This window comes from Opisthocomus hoazin, chromosome 20 (genome assembly GCF_030867145.1).
Source record: "Opisthocomus hoazin isolate bOpiHoa1 chromosome 20, bOpiHoa1.hap1, whole genome shotgun sequence".
Lineage (NCBI taxonomy): Eukaryota > Metazoa > Chordata > Aves > Opisthocomiformes > Opisthocomidae > Opisthocomus > Opisthocomus hoazin.
The window spans coordinates 12,202,123-12,225,114 of NC_134433.1; the positions used below are offsets into that span (position 1 = coordinate 12,202,123).

General features: G+C 50.9%; 1 protein-coding gene across 2 annotated transcripts; it reads right to left on the reverse strand.

Annotated features, from left to right (window-relative positions):
* Positions 1–633: 633 nt before the first annotated feature.
* NUFIP2 (nuclear FMR1 interacting protein 2) lies at positions 634–22,992 on the reverse strand. Of its 2 annotated transcripts, XM_075440369.1 has the most exons (5): positions 22,733–22,992; positions 18,163–19,854; positions 10,290–10,322; positions 9,679–9,733; positions 634–9,090 (listed from the first exon to the last, which is right to left on the reverse strand). In XM_075440369.1, exons 1-4 carry the CDS (start codon positions 22,911–22,913, stop codon positions 9,681–9,683), a joined length of 1,959 nt encoding a protein of 652 aa, XP_075296484.1. In that variant the 5' UTR covers positions 22,914–22,992; the 3' UTR covers positions 634–9,090; positions 9,679–9,680. The 2 variants fall into 2 exon arrangements, with proteins under 2 accessions (XP_075296484.1, XP_075296483.1); XM_075440368.1 differs by having other exon boundaries at positions 634–9,733.

Sequence of the window (22,992 nt, forward strand, 5' to 3'; positions counted from 1 at the left end):
AGCTGGAACTTCCTCTATTTCAGTTTGTGTCCGTTGCTCCTTGTCCTGTCGCTGGGCACCACTGAGAAGAGTCTGGCCCCATCCTCCTGACACCCACCCTGCAGATATTTATAAGCATTTATTAGGTCCCCTCTCAGCCTTCTCCAGGCTGAACAAGCCCAGCTCCCTCAGCCTCTCCTTGTAGGAAAGATGTTCCAGTCCCCTCGTCATCCTCGTAGCCCTCCTCACGCATCCCCATCCCACAGCAAGGACCAGACCCCTCCCTGCCCGTTTCAAGCCGGGCTGAAGCCCGGTGGGGCTCACGCCACAGCAAGTTTATCCCCGACAGCCTCGCACGCACAGCACAGCAGCCAAATCCCTGGGCGCTGCGGCTCTGCAGCGCGTGGCTTCCCTGGCTCCCTGCCCTTCCCTTCCCCAGCCAGGGCGGAGGACACCATGCTGCCCGCCTCGCCAGCACCGTGCACGCAGCCACGGGTGCCGCGCTGCTGGGGGGCTTCGTGGCCAGCGCTGCCAGGCCTGGGGGACCGAAAGTCATCAGCCACGTGGCATCCCCTGGGCCAAAGGATGCTCCCTGCGAGCGCAAAAAAAGAAAGTCACGCTGACACCCGCAAACTTTAAAATTTTTATTCAACAATTTACATCACTTATCGTCTGTCTTAACGTATTCGATCTACACAAATTTCTTTTTTTCCTGATAAAATAATAAAATTTGGATAAAGTTTGAAGACTTGTTGGTGCAGAATAAACAAAATTTCAGGTAACTTCTTTTTTTTTTTTTTTAAACATTTAGTGTGAAGTATGACATCATTGGTAAAGATACATCATGCCATTACAGCTCACGGACGTTACCTATCCTTACAGCCCGTGACGTCACCCACACCAGCGCACGGGGCCGCGCCAGACACAGCTACAGCAGGTATTACACAAATCCTCTAGCCACCCTCTCACGACCGGGAAAACGCCTACGCTTCTCCAGCTGGGCACACCGAGTGCGTTAACCTAATCGGAAATACCGGGGAGGGGAGAAGAAAACAACGACTACCTTTACCCATCCGTGTGGTCGCACGCCACGACATCGACAACAAAGAGCGGCTGCCCCTCTCCGCGGGTCAGAGGTAATTCAGCTCCCGGGCAGGCAGAGCACAACCCCTTGCGGCGATTTTAATACAAACCAGGAGACCGGACGAAATGAGAACTTATTGATGGGGGGGGCAGGAGGGGAGAACGGCTCCGGCCCCAGCTCGCATTGCAGCGCGTGGTTGGGTTTCGCACCGCCCTTAACACTGAAATATTCAGGGGACGGGGAGAGAGGGGCATCCGTCCCCCCAGTAAACAAGTTGAGGACCTTCGGAGGCTCGCAAGCCGCTGAAGGTGTGTAAGTACACGTGTGATGGTAGATAGAAAAGCAGCCCTGTTTTGTAGGAAAAAAAAGCTGTCAAGTTAGTACAAAGTTCTGCCATGGCGAAGGGAACACGAGGAGAAAGCTGTCAGGGTCCTTCTCCTGTCACAACACCCCGACTCTCCCGCACAAAGGCTCTGGGCAAAGTGACAAGTTTCCAAAGGTGGCCCCAGCAACCCAACGCACCCAACGCGTGCAAACCAACCCACAATAACGCCCGCTCTCCGCTCCAGCGGGCCGCGAACTACGGCCCCCGCAGCGGAGACGGCGACGGAGCCCGGCCCTCCCGCCTCACGGCGGGAACACACACCGGTAGCGTTTCTCTTCGGGTCACTCTGTCACCAGAAGCCTCAGGTCTGCCCACGCCGCCAGCCTGCAGCGCAGCAGACCCATCGCCACCCCCCCGACGCTGCTCCGCGTGGGGCCGCACTCCCGACCAGAGGAAAGAAGGGCACTCGTTCATCCGACAGCGCAAAGCGCATCTGAAACGCAAGCCAGCACACCTCGCTCCCTCCAATTCAATCGCTAAAGTAGGCTCTTTAAAATAAAAAAATAATATATATATTTATATAGCTATACAGAGAGAGACAGAGAAAGCGAAGGAGAGAGAGAGGCTACTAAAAACATCAAGAAGCGCCAGTTTTCTGCTACAGCTGTCAGCAAAGAACTGCCACCTCACATCGCACCCTCCGAGACGGGGAAGAGAACGCGGGCAATGACAGCGCAGGAATGCAGAGGAGGGCAGATAAGTCACTTCTGGTAATGAGACACCAATTAAACTTTCCAAACATGTGCATAGCTTTATTCATCTGCTTCAAACTAACCTTTTCACGGAGCTTCAGCGAAACCCGAGTGTGCAAAATGCATTTCTAAAACATAACACAAGCAAGCTTTCACACTGAGAGTGGCAGGAGTACAGGGAGACTCGGGCAGAAATCACAGACGGGGGCAAGCGAGCCGGGAGAGGGATGAAGAACCAGGAATCGCACAGCTTCGTATTCCGAGTCGCTGGCGGCAAACCTAAGCGTCTCCATGCCGCTAACTGTAAGCAAGGCGTGTTTACTTCTCCTTTACGAAAAAAATGAAAAACACCCCACAGTAACAAGAACCACAGTCTGGGAGGGAATAAATCCCCCGGGCAGTGGGGTCCCCGGCGCCGCAGAGAGCCCCGACTCCAGAGCGTAGCCGGCTGCAGATCCTCATTCACTGTCGCCTTGCAGGCAAAGCGTGGCAACGCTTATTCTTGTCTGCAGAAGAACCGCAAAGCAGCTTCTCTTTCTCTGCCCCCTACTCCCCGCCAAAGTCAGAGCCAACGGCTCGTGTTCGGACAGGAAAGATGCCACCCCGCACGCCATCGTCCCCGAGCTGCGAGACAGCCACCGCGCCGGCTCGCGTCCTGGCCTCCTTGCGACGAGCCCTCGGCTGTGGCAGGACTAAGCACACACGCAAGGCACATTGAGTCAGGTGTACACACACACGCGCGCGTGTCAAAGAGCAAACGCTGGCGAAAAATAAAAAATCAATGCAGAGTAAACTAATGGAACAGGCAGAGGTCCGGCCTGTGGTATTCCTAGACTACTTTCTGGGCAGTTGTAATCCCCAAGCATTTTTCCTACACGACTTTAGACCTTCCTTGCTCTTCCCTCGCTTCACAGAGGTACTTTATTTTCCTAAAGGATCTTCTACGAATAGCCAAGTACTTTCCCCTTTGCCCCTCCAGCGAGCTCCTCCTCCACGCACTCTTCCCCCGCGGTGGTCCATGACCCGACGAGAGGCTCCGGAGCTGGCCGTGCCCCGCAGCAGGACCTTGACGCAGCGAGACCTCCCTCACGGCTCCCCAGGCCGGGGGCTTTCACGCCTCAGCCGTCAGGTTTTGGCTAGAGAAGATGGCCCGGACTAGCTTTTTGCTGGGAAAACATCTGGCTGCGGGCACCAACCGCTGCTGGCACCCACAGGCAGCGGGAGAGGAGCCTGCGACCCCCCAGCGCCGGGGGCTCGGGCAGGGAGGAGGCCAAGCTACTGTTCACACTGCTGGTTAACTTCACATTGGGATCGAGCATTAAGAAGATCTTCTTGCAGAGATGAGCAATTTCCTTCCATAGAGTCACACACAAAACAAAAACGTTCCAACCGGAGACAAGACAACAGTTGACTGAGATTTTTCTACCTTACAAGTTACTCAGGCACCTTTCCTGCCCCGCCAGCCATCGAGGAAGGAGAAGTGGAAAACCTCGGGGATTTGCACCACCCTCCCAATAGCAGCTTGAGAAAAGGAAAGAGGGAAAGAAAAAAAAAACCCAAATGCACAGTGTTCTCCCAAGTTCAGGGCTCTCCTTCGCTCACGTTTGCATAGGAATTCCCATAAGTCAGCACCAAAATGCCGCACGCCCCTCTCCCCCGCCCCGGCTCCCCAGCTCCGAAGCTCCCCGCAGTCAGTGGCCGTGCTACAGGAGGGCTCGACGACCCGCAGAGGAACTCTGTGGTCATGTAAAAAAAAAAAGTGCATCACGCATTCTCGATTTTCAGGGTTACTTCTAGCAGCAGCAGCGTTAATCCAAGACAATGAACAGTTGTAGATTCATTCTTAAATGCAGCAACACGTCATGAAATGTCTTCGAGGAAGGTCGTAAGAGGGTCCTTCTCAAAAGGATAAACTGAAAATTAGACTATTCAATATAGACAAAAAGGAGATAAACCAAAAATTAACGACACAATCTTATTTACAATAAAAAAACATTCTTGTTAAAATATCTTTACAACACCTAAGCAAAAAAATATGTATTTTAAGAATAAAGCAGAAACTCCTAAAGCAGTATCCATTTTTGGAACCCTTATGTAGCACCTGAGGAAAGACCGTATGGAAAGCAGACAGGTTTTTTTGTTGGTTTTTTTGTTTGTTTTTTTAAGAAAACTGTAAGTTGTGTTTTAGCTAAACGTTCATATGTTCGCAGTACACAAGTTTCATACCACAGAAAGAAACGAACTTTTTTTTTTCTTCTTCTTTTTAAAGATACTCTACTGATTAATAAGGCTGTAGAAAAGGGATACTGCTATCTCACAAAATGGCTTTAGAGCTCTGGATGCGTTATACGAAGCTTTCTGATTAACAGTCAAGATTAATACAGCTCAGACCCTCCGCGGGAAGGCGCAGCGGGCCCGGGGCTCCTGTCCCAGGGCAGCCGCAGCCCGGCCCCGCAGCAGCGCGCGTCAAGGCTCCGTGCCCCGAGCTCCAGGCCAGCGTGGAGCTCCCCAGTACCCCCCCAGCCGCCGGCTGCTTCGGCGTCGCGCCGCGGAGCGATGCCGCTCCCGAGGACCTCGAGCGGGGCCCAAGGAGGCCAGCCTTACCCCGCGCTGGAACACGCGGTTACTGTGCAAGCGCCTAAAGCTCTCGGGAAGGTGGCGCAGACCCAGATCTTCCGCTCCTTCGTGCCAGCCCAGCTTCCTGCTCCTCAACTGCTTGCGCTAGGGCTTTTCACGTGGAAAAAAATGCTCTCGCGGTAGCCAAAGCTAGAATTAGTCTGGCTTCTTCGGCTACTGCACCGCGCTAGCCCTCCTCCCGCCTTACGCACTGGTGTGAAAATCTGTAGCAGCTTTAAATGGGGTGTAAACTTGTTCTCTCCCCTCCTGACCCCGACCATCTCCCTTGTAAACAGCCTCTGTAAGGAAAACAAATCTCTACGGACACACGTACAGAAAGATCTTCTAGGGATGAGACTCCTGAAAGCTTCGGACGCCACAGCGATTTACTGAAAATGCTGAATTGAGAGCAAAATCCGAACGCACGGGACCACCACCAGCGGGTCTGCAACGCGCCTGCGCATGCCATCGCTCCCCAGTGCCCCCAAGGTCACCCACCGGCCGCTTCTGGCAAGGACGGTATCGTGCCACGCCAACGCTCTCCTGAAGGTGAACAGCACTAATTACACCAGCAACTGAGAGGACAACCGCCATCTCTCTTCTTTTTTTTCCTAGCAGGAAGCGATTTTCCTTAGCTGGCCAGCTCACCCAGTGGCCCGCGCCTAGCTGCCGCACAGCTGCCATGCTCGCGACCTCATGAGAATTGGGGCTTTTTTCCCCTCCCCACATTTCAAAGCAGTTCACAGCAGCTACGAAAGGCAAACAGTGGGACTTACAGCTCAGAAAGGGTGATGGTTTGAAGCGGGGTAGCAACAGAAACCGTGCCCTGGAGCTACCCACCTCGTCAAAGAGAGGAGAGATTTCTAACAGTGAAAACAGGTTCACGGATGACCGAGGTGGGTTCAAACCAAAACCGAACTTCAACCAAGCCTCAAAAGCCATCGCGTTGCCAATCCACCAGACGGGTGGAGCGGGAGGGAGCAGAGAGGCTGGAGGTCCCCAAATCCCGTCACCGGGGACGGGAGCACGGAGCAGCTTTTCAATCACCCCTCGGAGCGGACGAAGCCCTCCCTGATCCACCCAAGAGAGAGCAGATCCCGCGTAGGATCCAGCCAGCGGCATGCACTCCATCCTGGTTAGATGGGACCCTGTGCAAGAGGCAGCGGGCAGGACCTGCCACAGAGGAGGAGCGGTGGGGAAGGACTCACCACAGAGGAGGAGCGGTGGGGAAGGACCCAAGGCGACAGGAGACAGCCCCTGCCCACGCAGGAGTCTGTACTCCATAAACAGACAGCCTGGCAAGGGAACCAGAGCACCGGAGGGAAGGGACCCATCGGACCCACAATGGGAACAGAAACACGAGAGAAGCCTTAACCTGAATTAGTATCTTCATAGCTAATAAAAAAATAGGTCAGGATCTCGCCCTTCGTGCCACTTTCCGACATTACACGTATTTAAGGGGTTTTGTTTTAGAACTGACTTTACTCAGTGTAATGAGACCAATGGCACAAATAAATACACACTCGCTCTCCTCATGCCAGTGGGATGCTCACCCCTGCAGTGCCTGCTCCTCGCCCCCGCAGCGCGGACACCCCTGGGCGCAGGCCAGAGAGAGGGCGGCTGCACCCCTTCCCAGGCTCTATTTGGTTTATGCTACAGTACTAATACTCCGAGTCAAACAAAAACAGAACATGAGACTTCTCAGTAACACCTCAGCATTGTTTCAATGTGCTAAATTAGTCACAGCTCAATTTCTTTTTTTTTTTTATAGGTTTACACAAAAATAATCAGAAAACGGATTAAATCTTAAGATATTTTTAATAAGTGCTCAGTAAAGAATTGTGTGAGGACTTTGGGAGGACTGCAGGTAGCGACGGGCGAGTTACACGACAGCACAAGGGAGTTTCTTCCACGGTCCTGCCTGGCTCTAGGCAACAGCCTATCCCAGAAATACCGCCCGCACCGGCGAGCCGGAGTGACAGGAGCTCAGGGAGAGGATTTCCTAAATGCTTAGGGCCGAGCGCACGCCGTGGAGCTCGTGGAGACAGACAGACAGACAGACATCTGCAGTGAGGGCGGTTAGAAGCACAGCAGAGAAGCTGCAGAGGGGGTTCTGGAGGGGTACCAAGGGCAAGGGGCCACGCGCAGCGACGAAAAGCAGCAGGGATGAACGCCAGGGGAAAAACCAACCCAACCCCTCCCTCCAAATGCGTTCCTTCCAGCATTTCTTTCGCTAGTTAGGAGACAGACCAGCCCAGGGCAAGGCGAGCGTCCCCAAACATTCAGCAAGGCTCGGGCCCTTCTAAACACACCAGGTCAGGGTCAGCACGGGTTAGTGCTGTCCAGCTTCCGCCCGGCCCCCTCCCCGACAGCGGGGCTGGGGGCAGGGTACCACGACAGCGCAGACCCCAGGGAAGCAAAACAGGGCTTGTTTTTGTCTTTTTTTTTTTTTTTCTCTCCTTTTTTTTTTTTTTTTTAATGGAACCCAGCCCTTAAGGCGACAAGTGACTACACAAGGCAAATAAATACACAGCAGAGCCTTAAAGCCAGTAAAACAAACTGGAAACTTTGCTATTAGCCGTCAACTTTTTGAAAATAATGATTAAAAACAACAAAAAAGAACATTTCTTTCACCTTAATCTTCCCAGTCCCACCATCCAGTTTGTTTAACACTTTAAAGCTCAGGAACGCCCCAGCTCTTCCGCAGCGGAGCCGGCGATTCCGACTTTTGGCAAGCAGTTGGGAGACTCGACAGAATTCAAAATGGGAACGTCGGAGGACTAGAATGTCGGGCACATCTGTAAACATGTGATACATCTGAAAGTTACACACACCTGTAAAGGTGGTACAGTTTATAGGTGAAACAGAACTATTCGCGACTGGCCAACCACACATTTCTGAACCTGGACTGATACAATACACCATTACTATATAGTATTACACTACAGTATTATACTATATAGTATTTTATACATAAAATGGAGTAGGCAATCCATAGTCAAACTTTTCAAACTAAGCGTGGCAGAAAGCTAGCAATCATACAAAAGGTACAGAATGAAGTTTCATTGTCCCACCATGAACCTAAGCGTCTCATTCAGGAACAACCTTATTAAAAGAATAAAAACAATTAAAAAAACTGCATGCTACATACTCCTAGTTAACAAAAAAAGAAGTGGATAAATCTAAGCACAAGGGGTAGGTAAAGGTTTTGGGCTTATCTGCTTCCTGTAATGCCCCATTGGGTCCAGTCTAATTTTAGGAGACACCAACGGCTGCGGACCTTGATGCCCAGACACGCATCAGCCCGTACTCAGCCACAGACACCCACGACGAGCACTGGGGACGTGTGGGGCTTGGCCGGGTCAAAAAACCCCCATTTTTGCTTCATTCACTGCTTGCTCTTGCACTGGACCACGTGAACTTTCCACCTTCAAAAAAAAAAAAAAAAAACCCAGAAAACCTACCCAACCCCAAGATGATTTGGACGCGCTACGCAAGCTGCAATGGGACAGAGCGGGTTACACAGCCGGAGCCTGCAGTCTGCTCAGCCTTGTCTACCACTGCTAGGAAGCTTTCCTTTCCTTGGGATTTTTTTTTTAATATATTTTTAGATTATTATTTTCATTCCCAAGTCCTCCATTTTTGTAATAAAATATACTTTTATTAAGAGATAATTAGAAGCAGAGCCCAGAAATACACAGACTGCATTAAAATATAAAAGAGCATTTCCAACAGGCAGGTGTGGGAAGCCTAGCCATTGGCGTTCTATGGACAAATTGAAAAGGATTCAAATTCCCATTTTTCTTTTTTTTTTTTTTGTCTTTTTTCCTGTTTTTCCTTTTTTTTTTCTTTTGATTTTTTTTTTTAAAGAGGAAAAAAAATAATTCAAGAAGGATGAAAGTTAGCAGAACTCAATTTCTCTTCATTTTCCAATGGAAATGGGAAAAAAATCCGGCACATTTAGTGTTAGGAGACAGACAGAGCAAGTATGAAGCACCTACAGTTGAAAGCAGAAGATACTTTTTTTTTTTTGCTCCCAGCAATACAACGGCATTAGACTGTGGGAACAGGTTTTTTTGTTGGTTTTTTTTTCCCCCCCATATTAAATGCCTAAACAGGTTGCTTATTTTCACATGTTGTCTTTTAAAATGAAAGAACTCTTCAGTTGCATTAGTCCAATGTGTAACTGGAGCCAGGTCAACTGTGAGACTTCCCCATGCATCCTAGAACTGCAGTATGACCATCTTTCCCCCAGAAGAACGATGCTTTAAGACAATATCCCCAGCATAGGATTGGCTGCTTTACTCCTGGCAAAACATGCGGATTACAATTCTCTGGAAAGAAAAACAAACCTCTGCAAACTTCAAGGCATTTCTCCAGCATTCAGTGGAAAACAAAACAGAAAAAAAAACCAAATAGGGGAGGTGGAAGGGAAAGGGGAGATGAAGGATGGTGAATCATCCTGATTTCCCTGTGATTAGTGTGTCACTACAGTCACAGAACGAGAAACAGAAACCTTGTCAAGTGGAAATGCCTCTCCAGTGAGTTGCTGTTGCCCACGTAGACAACAGCAGGAACTTTAGAACCGGGCTTGTAAATTGAGTCTGTATTCGTTAATCACTTGCATTCACTCTTTAAACAAAAACAAAACAAAAAAACAGAAAAAAATCTATTCAGTACCGGAGATTAAATAATCACGTGTGTAGTCTCGTTGAAATAAATTTTCAGATTCCTTAAGAGTCTAATTACTTTCAGTTGCCATTTTTAAATAACTATATATATATTTGTATATATTATCCTGTGATTCTAGTTATGGTTCTTCTGCTGCACTGAAGATTTAGAAGGAGCATAAAAGCCTTTTGTCCCCCACGAACAGCACAAAGGCTGCAGAAAGGTTAGAATAGGCAGTCTCGTCTTGCTACCTTCATTGATCTGGGCGATCCATGGCTTCATCGTAAGTGATTATCCTTTTGGGATCTGGAAAGAAAGCAAAATCCTAAGTTTTCGACACGCTGCCTTCAGGACCCGCGGCTGCAGATGTTCGCAAGCGATCCGCGAGGCGCCGAGCCAGTCGCAAACTCTTCCTTGGGACGCGCGGCTGGCTCGTGCCTGCGCCCCATGCCACCCCCAGGCACGGCACCCGCGTCCCCACTCTGCCCACGCGCTAACACCCCACGTCTCTGCAGGCGAACGGAGGGGACACACGAGAAATCAAAATCCGTTCTTGGGTGTGATACCCAGCACCAGAAATAGAAAACAAGTATTGCATACACACAGGGAAGACTCATTACTCCTAATTTGACACGGTTTTTATTGCTCTTTTAGAGACTCTTGCTTCTCTCTGAACACTCCACCATCATGTTACAGCTTACTGGCCTGACTTAGTGATTCAAAACCCAGACTACAAACAGCAGGCACTGAAGAACTAGATTCGGGCATCTCCGGACACCAAGACAACCCACTCTCGCCCCCATCCCAACAGACAGAGCAGGACACAACAGTTTGGCTTATTTATTCTTTCCAATATCCTTACCTTGCTTCTGCAAATTCCAAACCGATTCCATTTCTGTGGAGGCAAAATGAGAAGACCATTGTTATTATGCAGATCGCTGCTGCCATCAGAGACAACTCCAAACACACTTTAATTCCGGCGTGTGGCACAACACCGCTGCTGCTGTGCCGAGGCTTTCACACAAAGCCCACCTCATCCAGCCCAACAGCGCGGCCACAACCCAGCCCACGGGACTGCCCGAATGACACGAATGATCCAGCAATAAAAGGCAAAGAGATGGCTACAACACGGTCTTAAGGGTCAGAGGGCCAGACAGAGCATCGGAAATGTCATCGCCACTCTCTGCTCCTACAAACCGCAATCCAGCTCCAGGCTTTACTACTCCGACTCCAACGCTGCTTCACACATTGCAGCCTCAACAAGTAGCCTGGAGAGACGATTTTTACAAGCTGATGCTTGGCGTGTGTGAAACCAGAACTGCCGGACAAAGCGAGTTTCTCACGGTTCACAGTGCGCATCTGCTGAGGCTCCCCCCCAGAGCTCGCGCTGCTGCCGTCCCTGCGCCGCTGCTGCCAGCCCAGCACCCGACAGCAAGGTGCGATGCTCCAGACACCCGGCTGCCCACTTGGCTCACAGCTCTTCAGCCCACAAGCGTGTTGTAGAGGCAAACTGGGCGAAGACAAACAAATCCTCCCCAATTCTGGCTGAAAGAGCACATGCTTGTGTTTACCCAAGAAACAACAGCAAAGCTGAATGCTCCTTCCAGTCACTTTCAGAAACAGAAGGCTCTTCCCTTTAAAATATCCCCCAAACCAAGTCACATCTTTAGAGACCTATTCAAAATAACTACATTTAGCCACTATCAAGCTGGAATTTTGTGAGCTAGAAAATTTGTAAAGGCACTGACTGTACCCTGCGCCCAAGTTTAAGAGACAACATTACAGAAAAGGAGCACTGAGTATTAACACGACCTGCAAGAGCAATCTTTCAAGCCTCCCTTCTGCCGGAAAGGAGGGCGTCAGGACCTTGGCAGGGGCTAGGAAGGGAGAATGGCAACGGACTCTTGAGCTACACGGTATGCACAGTAAGGCACAAAACAAGGCAATAAGCAAACTAACCGGCATGGGAGAGGAAGAAGAAACAACCTACAAAACTCACGGCCTCAGCACAACGTGTGCCGAGCATCACCTCGATCAATCGCTTGCACGTTTGCGTACCTTCTCCAACCCTTCACCTGTCCTTTGGCGCCCACAACCTCCAGCTCCCCAGGGCAGGAAACTGCACGCAAATAAATATTGCCAGCCCTCTCCGCACAATTACGCCTTTTGTAAGGAAGGCCCCAACAAATTTTATGAGGTCTGTTATTTTTGTGTCACGATAATAACAGCAATACTTTGCACTTTTGAACCCTAAGTGCTTTGGGAATAGCAGCCAGCCTCTAACCCCCCTGGGATACAAGCAGCCTAGCAAGGGACTACCTCCCTCGCCTGCCAGATGCAGATGCCCCAGCAGTAAAATGAACCAGCTACTGAAATTACCTCCAGCAGAGCCAGTTTTCCATTCAGTGAAGTTAGACGCATCATTTCCTAACGGCTAAAGAACATCACTTCTTTTAACAGCTTTCCCCAGAGGCAGGGGACAGAAAACTGCTCTCAGGTTGTTGGTTACTCCGCATCGGAGCAACGTTGGAGCATCAAATGGAAGGCAGAGGCTGAAGTGCTGCCCGCTACCGTACCTCCACGCAAAAGACCACACTTTCTTTTGTGCTTTCATTTGGTCCCAGCGTCACCAGCCACCACAAGCATGTGAACTGCTCACATTAATATGTGCTTGGTAATAAGACAGAGAGATACTATCAAAAAATTACAAAAAAGTTTTAAGTCTTCAAAATTCTGTAAAAAAACACCAAAACAAAAACCCCACAACCCCCCCCAACCATTTCAAACTTTAAACAATCTTCCTTCTTCAGAAAAAGAGGGAGGTGAGAAGGTGGTGTAAAAGGTCCTGTGAATCCCAAACACCTGGAGGCACTGGCTGGCGGATACCCAGCCTGACAAGTGTACAAACCCAAACAGCACCAGCAAGCTGGCTGCGCTGCTGACTGGTGCCGAACACCGTCTGCCACCAGCAAAGCGAGCACCAGGTCCTCCCCTCCACCTGGCCAGCAGCACACGGATATGGGACAGCGCAAGTTAAGCACATTTACCAACTGAAACAGCTTCACAGAGAGAGAAAAACAAAACAGACTTGGGCTAACTGCAACACTAAAGTAGGAAAAAAGGGTTTTCCTTCAGTTTGAAGATGGAATTTTATGATTTATTCTGCTGTACTCAGTAATACCCAAGAGTGAGTCTTCCTCCTGGTTCTGGATTGGTTACAAGCTGTGGTCACGTACGACGATCCCGAGACGCTGTGACAAGGAACAGCAGTCAGACAGACCTCAGCGACTGACCTGGCAGAGCAGCAGCTCAGCAGAGCCCTGGGCCCCAGCTAGCCAAGACAGCAAGCACAGCGATGCAGGGTGAAGGAAGAGGCAGCCCCCAAGAGCTGGTCATGTAAGAGGTCCCAAATCTTCTGCCTTGGACTCAATGAGCTCTTTTGTTGAGTCTTTTTTTCCTGGATAAAACTTCCAGGGTAAGTTTGAGCAAGAACTCTCACCATCACTCACCCCTGCATGGGAAGAGGGGTGTCCTCACTGTGGGTCTGAGATACCGACCCAAAACCTAGTACTGCCGCTTTCCAAAGCAGAAGGTCAAGACCCGACGAACAGACAGGGACCAGCATTCCCAAAACAGGACACGTGGCTGGGAAAATAGCACGCTTCTTCCTCTGCGGACTCCAACACAGCTGGAACAAATGCCACCGACGAACTCTTGCACAATCCAGCATCAAAGCCAGCCCTCTGCTGAGCCAGGGGCACATTTAGGTCACCTCCCATGCCCCTTCCAACCTCACGTTTTCCAGGTTTTTTTACAATTAGCCGGCCTCTCCACAGCCCTCTGGCTCATGGTTTGCTGAGGGACTGCCTGGGGCAGACAGCCCCAGCCACATCCACCTAAGGAGCTCCACGAGGAACCACTTTTTCTGGGGACTGTCACCGACACAAAGGGTCCGTGGCGGCAGGCTTTGATGTTGGGAACAGACTAAGGCACACTGGTGAATTGTGGCGAGATTCCTCCCAGGTCAATAAACTTTATAGCAGGACTGCTACATAACCTTGGAGGGGAAAGAAGTAAAGAAGTCCTTCTGTGATAACTTGTGAAGACAGGCACTTTTACACACGTTTTACTCGCTAGAGAGGCTGCCCCTGCAAATAGAAGTGTCTGCACAATCCCATGCTAACTAGTTCCTTGTTCTTACAAGTCTAACATGTAAACTGACAATTGCCCCTAAAATGAAGCACTAAAAAAAAAAAAACACCCAAGAGGGACCATCCTCCTCCGATTTTACTCTTTCTGTCTGCAGGACACAACTATTAAGTCAGAGGATTGCTGCAGAAACAAAGCAAAGACTGAAAATTCGGTGCTGTGGAGACTCCTCGCTGTACTGAATACACTGTACTCATCTTGACAACTGGAAAAAGCAGAGACTTGAAGGAGAATTAAATTAGCTTTTGACTCACAAGACCATAAACAACAGACTGAGATCTAACCCCCCTCCCACCAAGGGGGATGGGAAACCAAGGCTTCTTTTTTTTTCCCCCCCTCCTCTCCTGATGTGAAGGATGAAAATTGCTGAATTCACAGCTCTGCTATTTCTTCTGACCCAGTTCACCATTCCGGCGAACGCCACTCCTGGCTGGCCCACGCTGCCTTGCTCTATTTTCCATGCTGCTCTTCTGCTTCTTCATGCGAACAGAGATGCCTGCGCAACTGAGATGTCGAGAAGGAACAAAGCACAGGCAGAAACTTAGGGGCAAGACAGAAAACACCGCAGTATCCTCTCCTCCACCTAGGTGGTCTTTGCTGCTGTGCAGCTGAACTGGAGACCTCCATTCTTTGCTTGTTAGCTAAGGACAAGCACACCACTGAGCCTCCCGTCAGAAGGCCTGCCACATGGAGTCCGGTGTTAGGGACAGGCAGCCCAGCCTGGAAGACTGCAACTGCCCAAACACGAAGCAAATCTGCAAAGCGTTGACAACTATTCTGATATGAAACATTTAATCCAGCTGTCTTTCAAAGTAGAACTAAGGCAGTAAGAAGATACTGATTTCAATAAAAGTAAGGCTGAGATATGCCCAGGCTCCTCTTTTCAAGGACAAAAAAAAAAACCAAAAACCTGAGAGGCCCAGTTTTACTTCCAAAGATTCTGGCAATGCCACACTGAGGCAGAGGTTCAGTTCTAACCTAGAGAGGGACAACATCCCTCAGCCAGAGCATCGCTCCTTCCTGGTGCTTCCAGTCTCCCACACTACGCTACCACCACTGTCTCCAACCACATCACCAGCAGGCCCACCAGTGCTCCATTAATTCAGATCGACCTTGCTCAAGCAGTTATGTCACCTGCAAGTATTTCAAGGCACCGTCACAAACAGAGCAGCACAGCCTGTCAATGAAGGCAGCCACGTTGAAGGATCGTGTTTTAGAGCCAAGCAGATCAGATGATCATGGAAGTCTTTCTGCCCTTTGAAAGAAAAAAAGCAAGGCATGGAGCGGGCGCACAGAGGAAACCAGCACAAAAAGCATCCAGGAACAGAAGAGCACATCTTCAGCCTTACCAGCACGTTCCCAGCACCCTGACTTCTGGGCAAAAAGCAATCTGGGCACAGGCAGATGAGCGGCGCTTCCTCGGCCAGCACCTCGCTCTGCTCTGCGGGCGCCCAGCCTCGCGCCCCAGCACAGCCTTGCCAGGCACAGGGGGCTGCGGTGGTTCACACGGGATTACTGCACGCGCTCGCTCCGCCCGGGAAGCGACGACAATCTGTAACGTCCCTTGCAGTCGCTGGGCAAACCGTACACAGGGAAGCTTGGTTTGCTGGAACAAAGCTACCGAGTAAGCTGGAGGCTCTCCTGTAGCCTGCTTACCGTCCGAGATGAGGATCCACATAACCTGATCACAGCTACAGACACAAACAGCGCAAAGCAGGGTGCGGGCTTGCCACAGACAGGTCAAAGCACTGCAACCGCCCATGCTACAGCCCCTCCCACGCTGAGCTTCGTCCTTGCCCCATGGGTAGCTGGCACTGAATGACCCCACATGGAGGAGTTCAGGGTAGGGAACGCACCAGGACCTCACCAGTGCTCCACACTCATCCCGGCCTTGCCCCGCAATCGCTTCTCTTTGTGTCCATAACCCCGGAGGCAGGGCAGATCTGAAGATCAAACTACCGAGACTTTGCTCAAAAGCAAACAGATCAATCTGAAAAGGGAGAAGTTCACCCTCCTCTCGAAATCAAAACCAAACAATCTGAGGATCCAGCTGCCCAGGACGCCCTAACACTGGCCCAGGCAAACCCCCATGCTCTCCCAAGCGGGGAAGAGGGGAAGGCACCTTGTGAAAAATAAGTGAGTGAAATAATTCCTTTCCTATTGCAGAGGAACTGGTTGGCTAGGAGTAGGACCTCAGGAAAACAGCCCAAGATAAACATCTGTTTTCTGGCCATGCTGCAGTTTGCTGTGCCACAGGAGCTCAGCCGCAGGGCTCTGGCTGCAGGGTCACGGCCATGAAGAGGGGACAGCATCTTCCACCTGCACAGGGCAGAGGAAGGCACCATTCATCCCCAAACCCCTTAACCCAACTCACCCCGACAGACTCAAAAATACAGAGAAATGCAACACCCAGCACCACCACAGCAGACTACCAAGATCTGGACTCTTCCTGCTTTGTAAGCCAGCAACAGCACCTGAAGACTAAGTAGGAGAAAGAAAAGCTCAAGCTGTTTGGAGCACCCCTATCACTGCATTAATGACAACACTGATGAGAAACATCCATCATCTTTCAGCCCTAAATAACACCTTGAAGTTGGCATAGACACAGCTTGAAAAATAAATGGGCACAGAGGAGTGGTGGGGCAGGCACCCATCTCCCCAGGGCATCACAAGGGTGCTTGCTCTGGATGCTCCACCATCACACACGGAGGTGAGGAAAGAGCAGAAAACAGTATTTTAAAGAGTGCTTTAGGTGTCCATTCTTGCCATCGAATGTAATTAACTCCTGTGTTTAGAAGAACTAAAAGCAGCCAGACTTTGAAGTTAACACCTCCTTAAGAGGACACTGAAGGGAGCGTTCTTCATTTTTCCTGTGTCACTATTGTTTTACTGGGGTCCGTCTTTCACACAGCTGGTGAGAAGGGGAGAGCTGACACGTCTTGCTGCAGGTACAAAGTTCCTTTTCTACAAGAAAGTTCAGGCTGACAAAAGCAAAGAGACAGACCTGGGTGTTAGAAAAAATTGCAAGTTGTTCAGAGCAGCATTGCCTAGGACCTTCCTTCTACTCCATGCTATACTTTCTGGTACCCCCATTTTCTGATGAGAAACTGGGATTTAGGCTGCAGGCAGACACAAGAAACGAGAACGGAAAGCTTGCTTTAATACTGGACAGACTAAGCAGAGGGTGGAGGATGCAGACCCAGATAAAAATCAACGGATGAATACTGTTCTCAAGAGTACTAGAGCTTACAATGTTAACATCTTGAGAGCGTGATAATCTGGAAAAATATTTGGAGTTATTATTTTTAAATGACCAGGCTTACTATTACTAAAGGAAGGCATCTACGTTTGCGTGCTATACAAAGAGTTTGCAAACAGGTAATTTAAAAACCTCCCAGTCGGTCAAAATACACCAGATTTGCCATCCAAATACCAACCCCTCTGCAGAGAGGAGCAAGATGTTATCAATGTATGCATGTGGAACAGGAAACAAAAAATGGATGATCACCTTTCCCCTTCAGGTATGGGAGGGAAGGGGCTGTAGTGGGGGCGAATAAAAAAGGAACTGCCCCTGTGCTGGTCAGGACTAGGTAAGAAATGCCGTGCCAAAATGGAACGAGCAGCCGGGCTCCCGCTAACACCAAGCCACGAGCAGAAACTGAGAACTGCCACACGACCTGAGAGCTTCTGGGGTTGAGGCTCAAGCAGCAAGCAAGGCAATCCACAGGCTTCCCTCTCCTCATTCCCAGTTTAAAGAGTCTGTACCGTGTTTGAGACATTTTAGTCTCAAAAAAAACCCCAGGAAAAAAAAAAAAAAGGGAGCTGGACTACAAAGGATCCCATGAAAGCAATAAAATCATCTGAAAGATACGGCCTACAAAGACAAAAAGAGAATTCCATCTGCAGCTTACAGAAGAGTTGATTAGCAAAGATTTGTCCTGCTGTTGCCACAATACTCAAGAAGGCCAGGGGAAAAGAGTGTGTGTGTTGGGGGGTTCGCTTAGAAAAAGTGAAAAAAAATCACACCACGAAAAGCTGTAGGAATAGTTTCTTCTTCCTTCCAAGCCACGATTTCACGGCCTGCTCTGCCCAGGGGAGAAGCTGCAACACTTTGGTGGTAGAGGTGCGAACAGAGACTATGAAGCCTTTTCCATGACAGAGTATCACCTGGTAAAGCTGGAACAGAGCAAGGGAACCTACACAGTTAACTCCTTCCAGTGCCAGGAAGCTTAGGAGGACCTGCTGTTCCTCAGGAATTAACATGTAAAACACACTAGCTCGGCATCAACCCTATCGACATCACTTACGCTTGTCCACAGGAACATGGAAACAATACCTCTTAACAGGAATTAAATAACCACTTGAATAACTTTCCCAAATCATTATTCCCATTAGAGATACACAAGCAAAAAGCTCATTTTTAAAACCATCAGAATTGCTGTAAGCAATATATCATCTTAGAATATCGCACGTGAAAAAAAAAAATAGAAAAGAGAATGCCGTTAGGCAGCAAGTTAAGCTATTACCTTTAGTGTGATATATAATAGCAGCCCTCAGGTCAAAAGAACCCCAGCTATCTTTCCTTTCTAGGCCTCTCTGGTACCTCTGTTCTTTGGCGGAGGCTAGCAAATTGTTCGTGGGAGAGGCCAGAGGATTCTCTACTTCATAGTCTTTTGAAAGAAACACTAAAGCACCTTGGCTACCGGTGTCTGACTTTTGTAGGTCACCTGTGTGATGCGACTCCAAAGCTAAGACACCACCCTCAACAGCAGTCCCAGGCTTAAGGATAGCACTAAGAATTTGAGGGCTAGTCCGTTTATCCAGCTCATAAGCCTTAGGAAACACAGGTTGTTCAGTTCCTGAGGGAATGATTTCAGCGCACTGTGAAACCCCTTGAAATGTCACTTCCATTAACTGATCATCCACAGATTTCCCCACAACAGTTTCGGGTCCGGCGCTGGGCTCGTTTATGAAGGACAAGCCCCACTGATTCTGGAAGATATCTCCCAGGTTCTGCTGATTCGTCTGCGATGGGAAATCGACCTGCGCTGTACCCAGAAGCACAGTTTGCATATTTGAAGGGTAGATAAAAAGGCTAGATTTCTTTTGTTCGAGAGCTGTCGAAGTTGTACTCATGTCCTGTGGTACTGACTCGGAGGAGGTTGATGGTACGGTACTAGCAGCAGTTGAGAGCAGTGGCTGGGTCCCTGGAGAATAGACGCTTCCATCAGTCCCTGCCAGAATCGGCCCGTTCGAGAAGCTAGCAGAAGTAACAGATTTCATCGCAGACATGGGGACCTGGGACAGTCGACTTGATGTTTGGGCCTGAGTTTCCCCAGCAGATGACGAAGACGACGAAGATGACGTGGATGGGGTTTGAGCTGCTTTGTTGAGGTTTTCTTTAACTTTACTTGCATAACTTATTTTGGGAACGATTTTAGCACTGCTGTTGTCCACCGGAAAAACTGGGGGTGGTTTAAATAAGGTCCATGAGTCCTCTTTAGATGTAGCCGACGATGCGTGCTTCCCTTTGGGCCGGTCATCAAACTTCTTGCTGCTAATCCCAGGTTTGGCATCAGAATTTTTTCTCTGTACGTCCCCAAGCCCAGGCTTTCCCCGGCCTGCTCCACTAGCCCCAGCTTCGTATTTCCAAACAGGCTTAGCATTTTCAATTCGGTTCCCCTTTTGTTCACTATAATCAGGCTTGAAACTCTCAAGTTCCTGTTTTAAGGTTGGTGCACTGACCTCCTGTTGCATGATTTTGTCCTGTACTAGATTTAAGTTCTCACAACCCTTGGCACTGTTGCGCCTGCCTTTCCGTTTTTTAGGCGTAGTATATCCACTCTCGGAGCCGCTACCATCGTTATCGGCCCCTTTGCCTACGTAGCCATTCGTGATATAGCTAGAATTATTGGTTACCACACCGTTTGGAATAGACACTCCCTCTGGCTTGTCCGAAGACTGGCTTTCTCTAAGTTTATTTTCGTAGGACTTCTCATTCTTTTTGTCCATGCTATTTTTCTGAACGAAGTTCTTGGTTTTGATTCCAGCTTTCCCCAAAGCATTGGCCTTCACAGTCTGCTTTGGGGTCGCATTGGTGTCTACGAGCTGCTGGCTGCCATTGGGTACCCTGGATCCCGGGGTGGTGGTTTCATCAGAGCACAGGCCCTTTAATGACACTTCCCTTTCTCCTGCGTTACCATTTAGCTCTCCGTAGCCTAGAAGAAAGCCAAAAACAACAAAAGGCAAGAATTAGAATGTGAAACGTTCAACTTCTGATTGCAGAAAGCTGTAATCAGCCCCAAACATATCCAGTTTCCTCAAGCAAACATTTTAAAATAGGAAAACATCTAGCCTCTGATGTACAAAAGCCTGTGCTTATTTGCTGGAAACCACGGCAAGAAGGGTTAAGCAGAAAGTACCAGCAGCCACTGACTCTCGCACACAACAGGGTGACGTATAGACAACAAAACAAAGCAAAAGAATATACAGATACTATTTATGGAAAATATACTGTACTAAAAATCACTGGCAAGCTGCAGAGCTCGAGCTCTTTCATCAGCTACTATTTCCAGGTCACACACAAGAAAAATTAATTCCCAGGATGCTTCGATACAGAGGGATCCATTGCCTTTGCTGCAAGATTTGTTGAGGTTCCGAATCCATGCTGTGAGAAAGTGCCTACTCCTGCCATGTCCATCAGCTCCCAGGCTGGCAACGCCAGCAGCCCTCCTTCCCACCCTCCTCCCACCCTCTAGTAAATCGGGGGGGGGGGGGAGCAGCTTTCAAAAAGGCCACGTGCAAGTCCGGTCAGAAGTTGCATCTCCTCATTTCACTCCAAGATAGCAACCAACACCTCCCTACACATGCTCTTTTGCATTGAAAAGGTGATAAAACTGGGAATAAATGCATCCGTGCAAGCACCCTCCCACCACTACCAGTACCTGGTCTCCTGCCCGCTCAGAAGTGCCCCTGGAGACGCAGCAGGAGCTTGAGGCCTGGGCAGCACCGCACATACCGAGGGCTCCAACTCACCACGCCACGAGCTGCTGCTGCATGCTCAGCTTTCGTCTTCGCTTCCCAAGCTCGTTTCTCAGCCTGACGGCTCTGAGGTGAACCCTGAGCATGCAATTCAAGTGACGCTGGAAGCCCACGACAGTCCAGACTGAGCCACCGCACCTTTCTCAGTTGGTTTTTTTTTTTTTTTTAAAGTATCTCTGGCCAAAGACCTATTGCTTTCGAGGACCGGGCTACAATGCCCCAAGAGAAGCCCTGAAGCCCCACAGAGATGGGCAGAGCACCCTGTCCCCGGCTCAGCACACCGAAGCTGCGGACTGAGCAGAGGGACTCCCCTCCTACGGCACCAGCTCCTCGGGGAAGAGCACTGTCCTCGCTCCTCCTCCGTCCTCCTTCCAAGGGTGGAAAGCCGTGCATCTCCCACAACAACTGACCCACCTAAGGCTTCATCTGCAGCCACAGTGGTGTGAAGTCCCCCAAGAACAAGAGCCGGCAAAACTCCAGCTTGAAAAAGAATGTTGTTGTTGTTGCCGATGTTGTTGAATTAAACTGCTAGACTAAAAATCATTGTTATCCTCACATCCTGGAGCGTCAGATGTCTGGCAGATGTAACCGCTCAAGTTCTGTGCAAGCTGGGAACACAAGAATCCTTGTAGGAATCTTTACAGAAATTCCACAACCGGGTTTGCAGAGAGTGATCAAAAAGGACTTTATTGCACGCAAGTATCTTTAACTGCCACAACTTCCACTCTAACTTCCAAATCAGCTGTTACGAATACAAACCACAAATGCTTCACCCCAGAGAAAACAGACAGGGTGAGGTTCTCAGCTGAGGCAAGGACTGAAAATTCAGAATTTCAGAACAAGGCGCAGAGGAAGCCTGCTCAAGAGTACCGTGTTGTAGCTGACCCTGTATGACTCCAGGCCTCTGACACCGCTTGTTAGTAAAACAAAGCAGTCAGAGCGGTCATAAGACCACTGCAGATGCGGAGCGAAAGAATAAAATGAAGAACAACATCCATTTCGGTAAGTCAGTGTGTCAGCAGTTTCCAGTTCCAATTTTCAAGTATTCACAACTCAGCTGCCTGAGTTTTCTCCACATCAACACTTGGCACAGCTGGCTCTGGCCCGCACACCAAGGTGCAGCAACCGAAATTTAGGGGGGGGAAACCCCCCCAGGCCCAAACGAACGGGGGAAGCGTATCTGGCAACCTGAGAGCTGGTTCCGGAGCCGGAGCGGGTGCGCAGCCCCGGGCTGCCGCAGACAGCGAAGTCCCCCGTGCTGCTCGGGGCTCAGCGCCGCCCCCGGGGTGCGCCCGGCCCTGCCCCCCCCCCGCCCCGCGCCGCCCCGGGGCAGCTCCCTGCCCCCCTCCCGCCCCGTTACGTAAATCAACGTTTCAAGGGGGAAAAAAATATATATAAATAAATAAAAAGATAGCAGTGTAGAGGGCCTTCTGGCTGCTCCCGCAATCACGCGCTCGCTCTGAGCCCGCACAGGCCCCACGCGGGGATTCTGGCAGAGGCCTCTGGCCGGGCACCCCCCCCCCCGCCACAGCCAGCCCTGCCCGGCCACCGCCTCTGCGGCGCGGCCTCCCGCCCGGCCAGCGCGCCGGCAGCCCGCCACGGCCCCTCTCCGGGCCACCCCGGCACCCCCCGGCTCCGGGAGGCGGCCGCGGAGGAGCCGAACCAAGGCCGCCGGGCTGGGCCGCGCCGCCTCCCCGTTCCCGCCGGCGGGGCCGCGCCGGGCCCCTCCGCCTGCTCTGACTCATTGATTTTCACGCCCGTCAATCGCTACCCAGCGCCTCGCCCCCCGCCCGCCGCCCCCCGCCCGGCCCAGGGCAGCTCCCCTCGGCGCGGCGCGGCCCGGCCCCACGTGCCCGGCGGGCGCGCGGCGGTGCCGGCCGGGCCCCGCGAATCCCGCAGCCGCGCCGGCCCCAACATGGCGGACAGGAAGCGGCCCCAGCGCGGCGGAGAAGCTTCCAGCCGGGCCGGGGGAGGAGGCGGAGGAGGAGGAGGAGGAGGAGGGCCCCGCCGCCGCCCCGCGAAGGTCACGGGCCCCGTCCCGCCGCCCGCTCCGACCTGCTCTCCGCCTGGGCGCCTCCGGGTGCTGCGGGCCGCCGTGCTTGTGCTCATGCCGGAGCGGCGGCTTGGCCTGGGCTCGGCCGTCGGGCGGCGGCAGGTAGGCGCTCTGCGGGTGGTGGTGGTGGTGGCTGTAGTAGTAGTAATGGTGGTGATGGTGGTGGTGGGGCTGCTCCTCCATGGGGGGCGGCTGGCGGGGCCGGGCCGGGCCGGGCCGGGCTGGGCGCTCGCTGCTGGGCCGTGCGGCTCCGGCGCTGGGA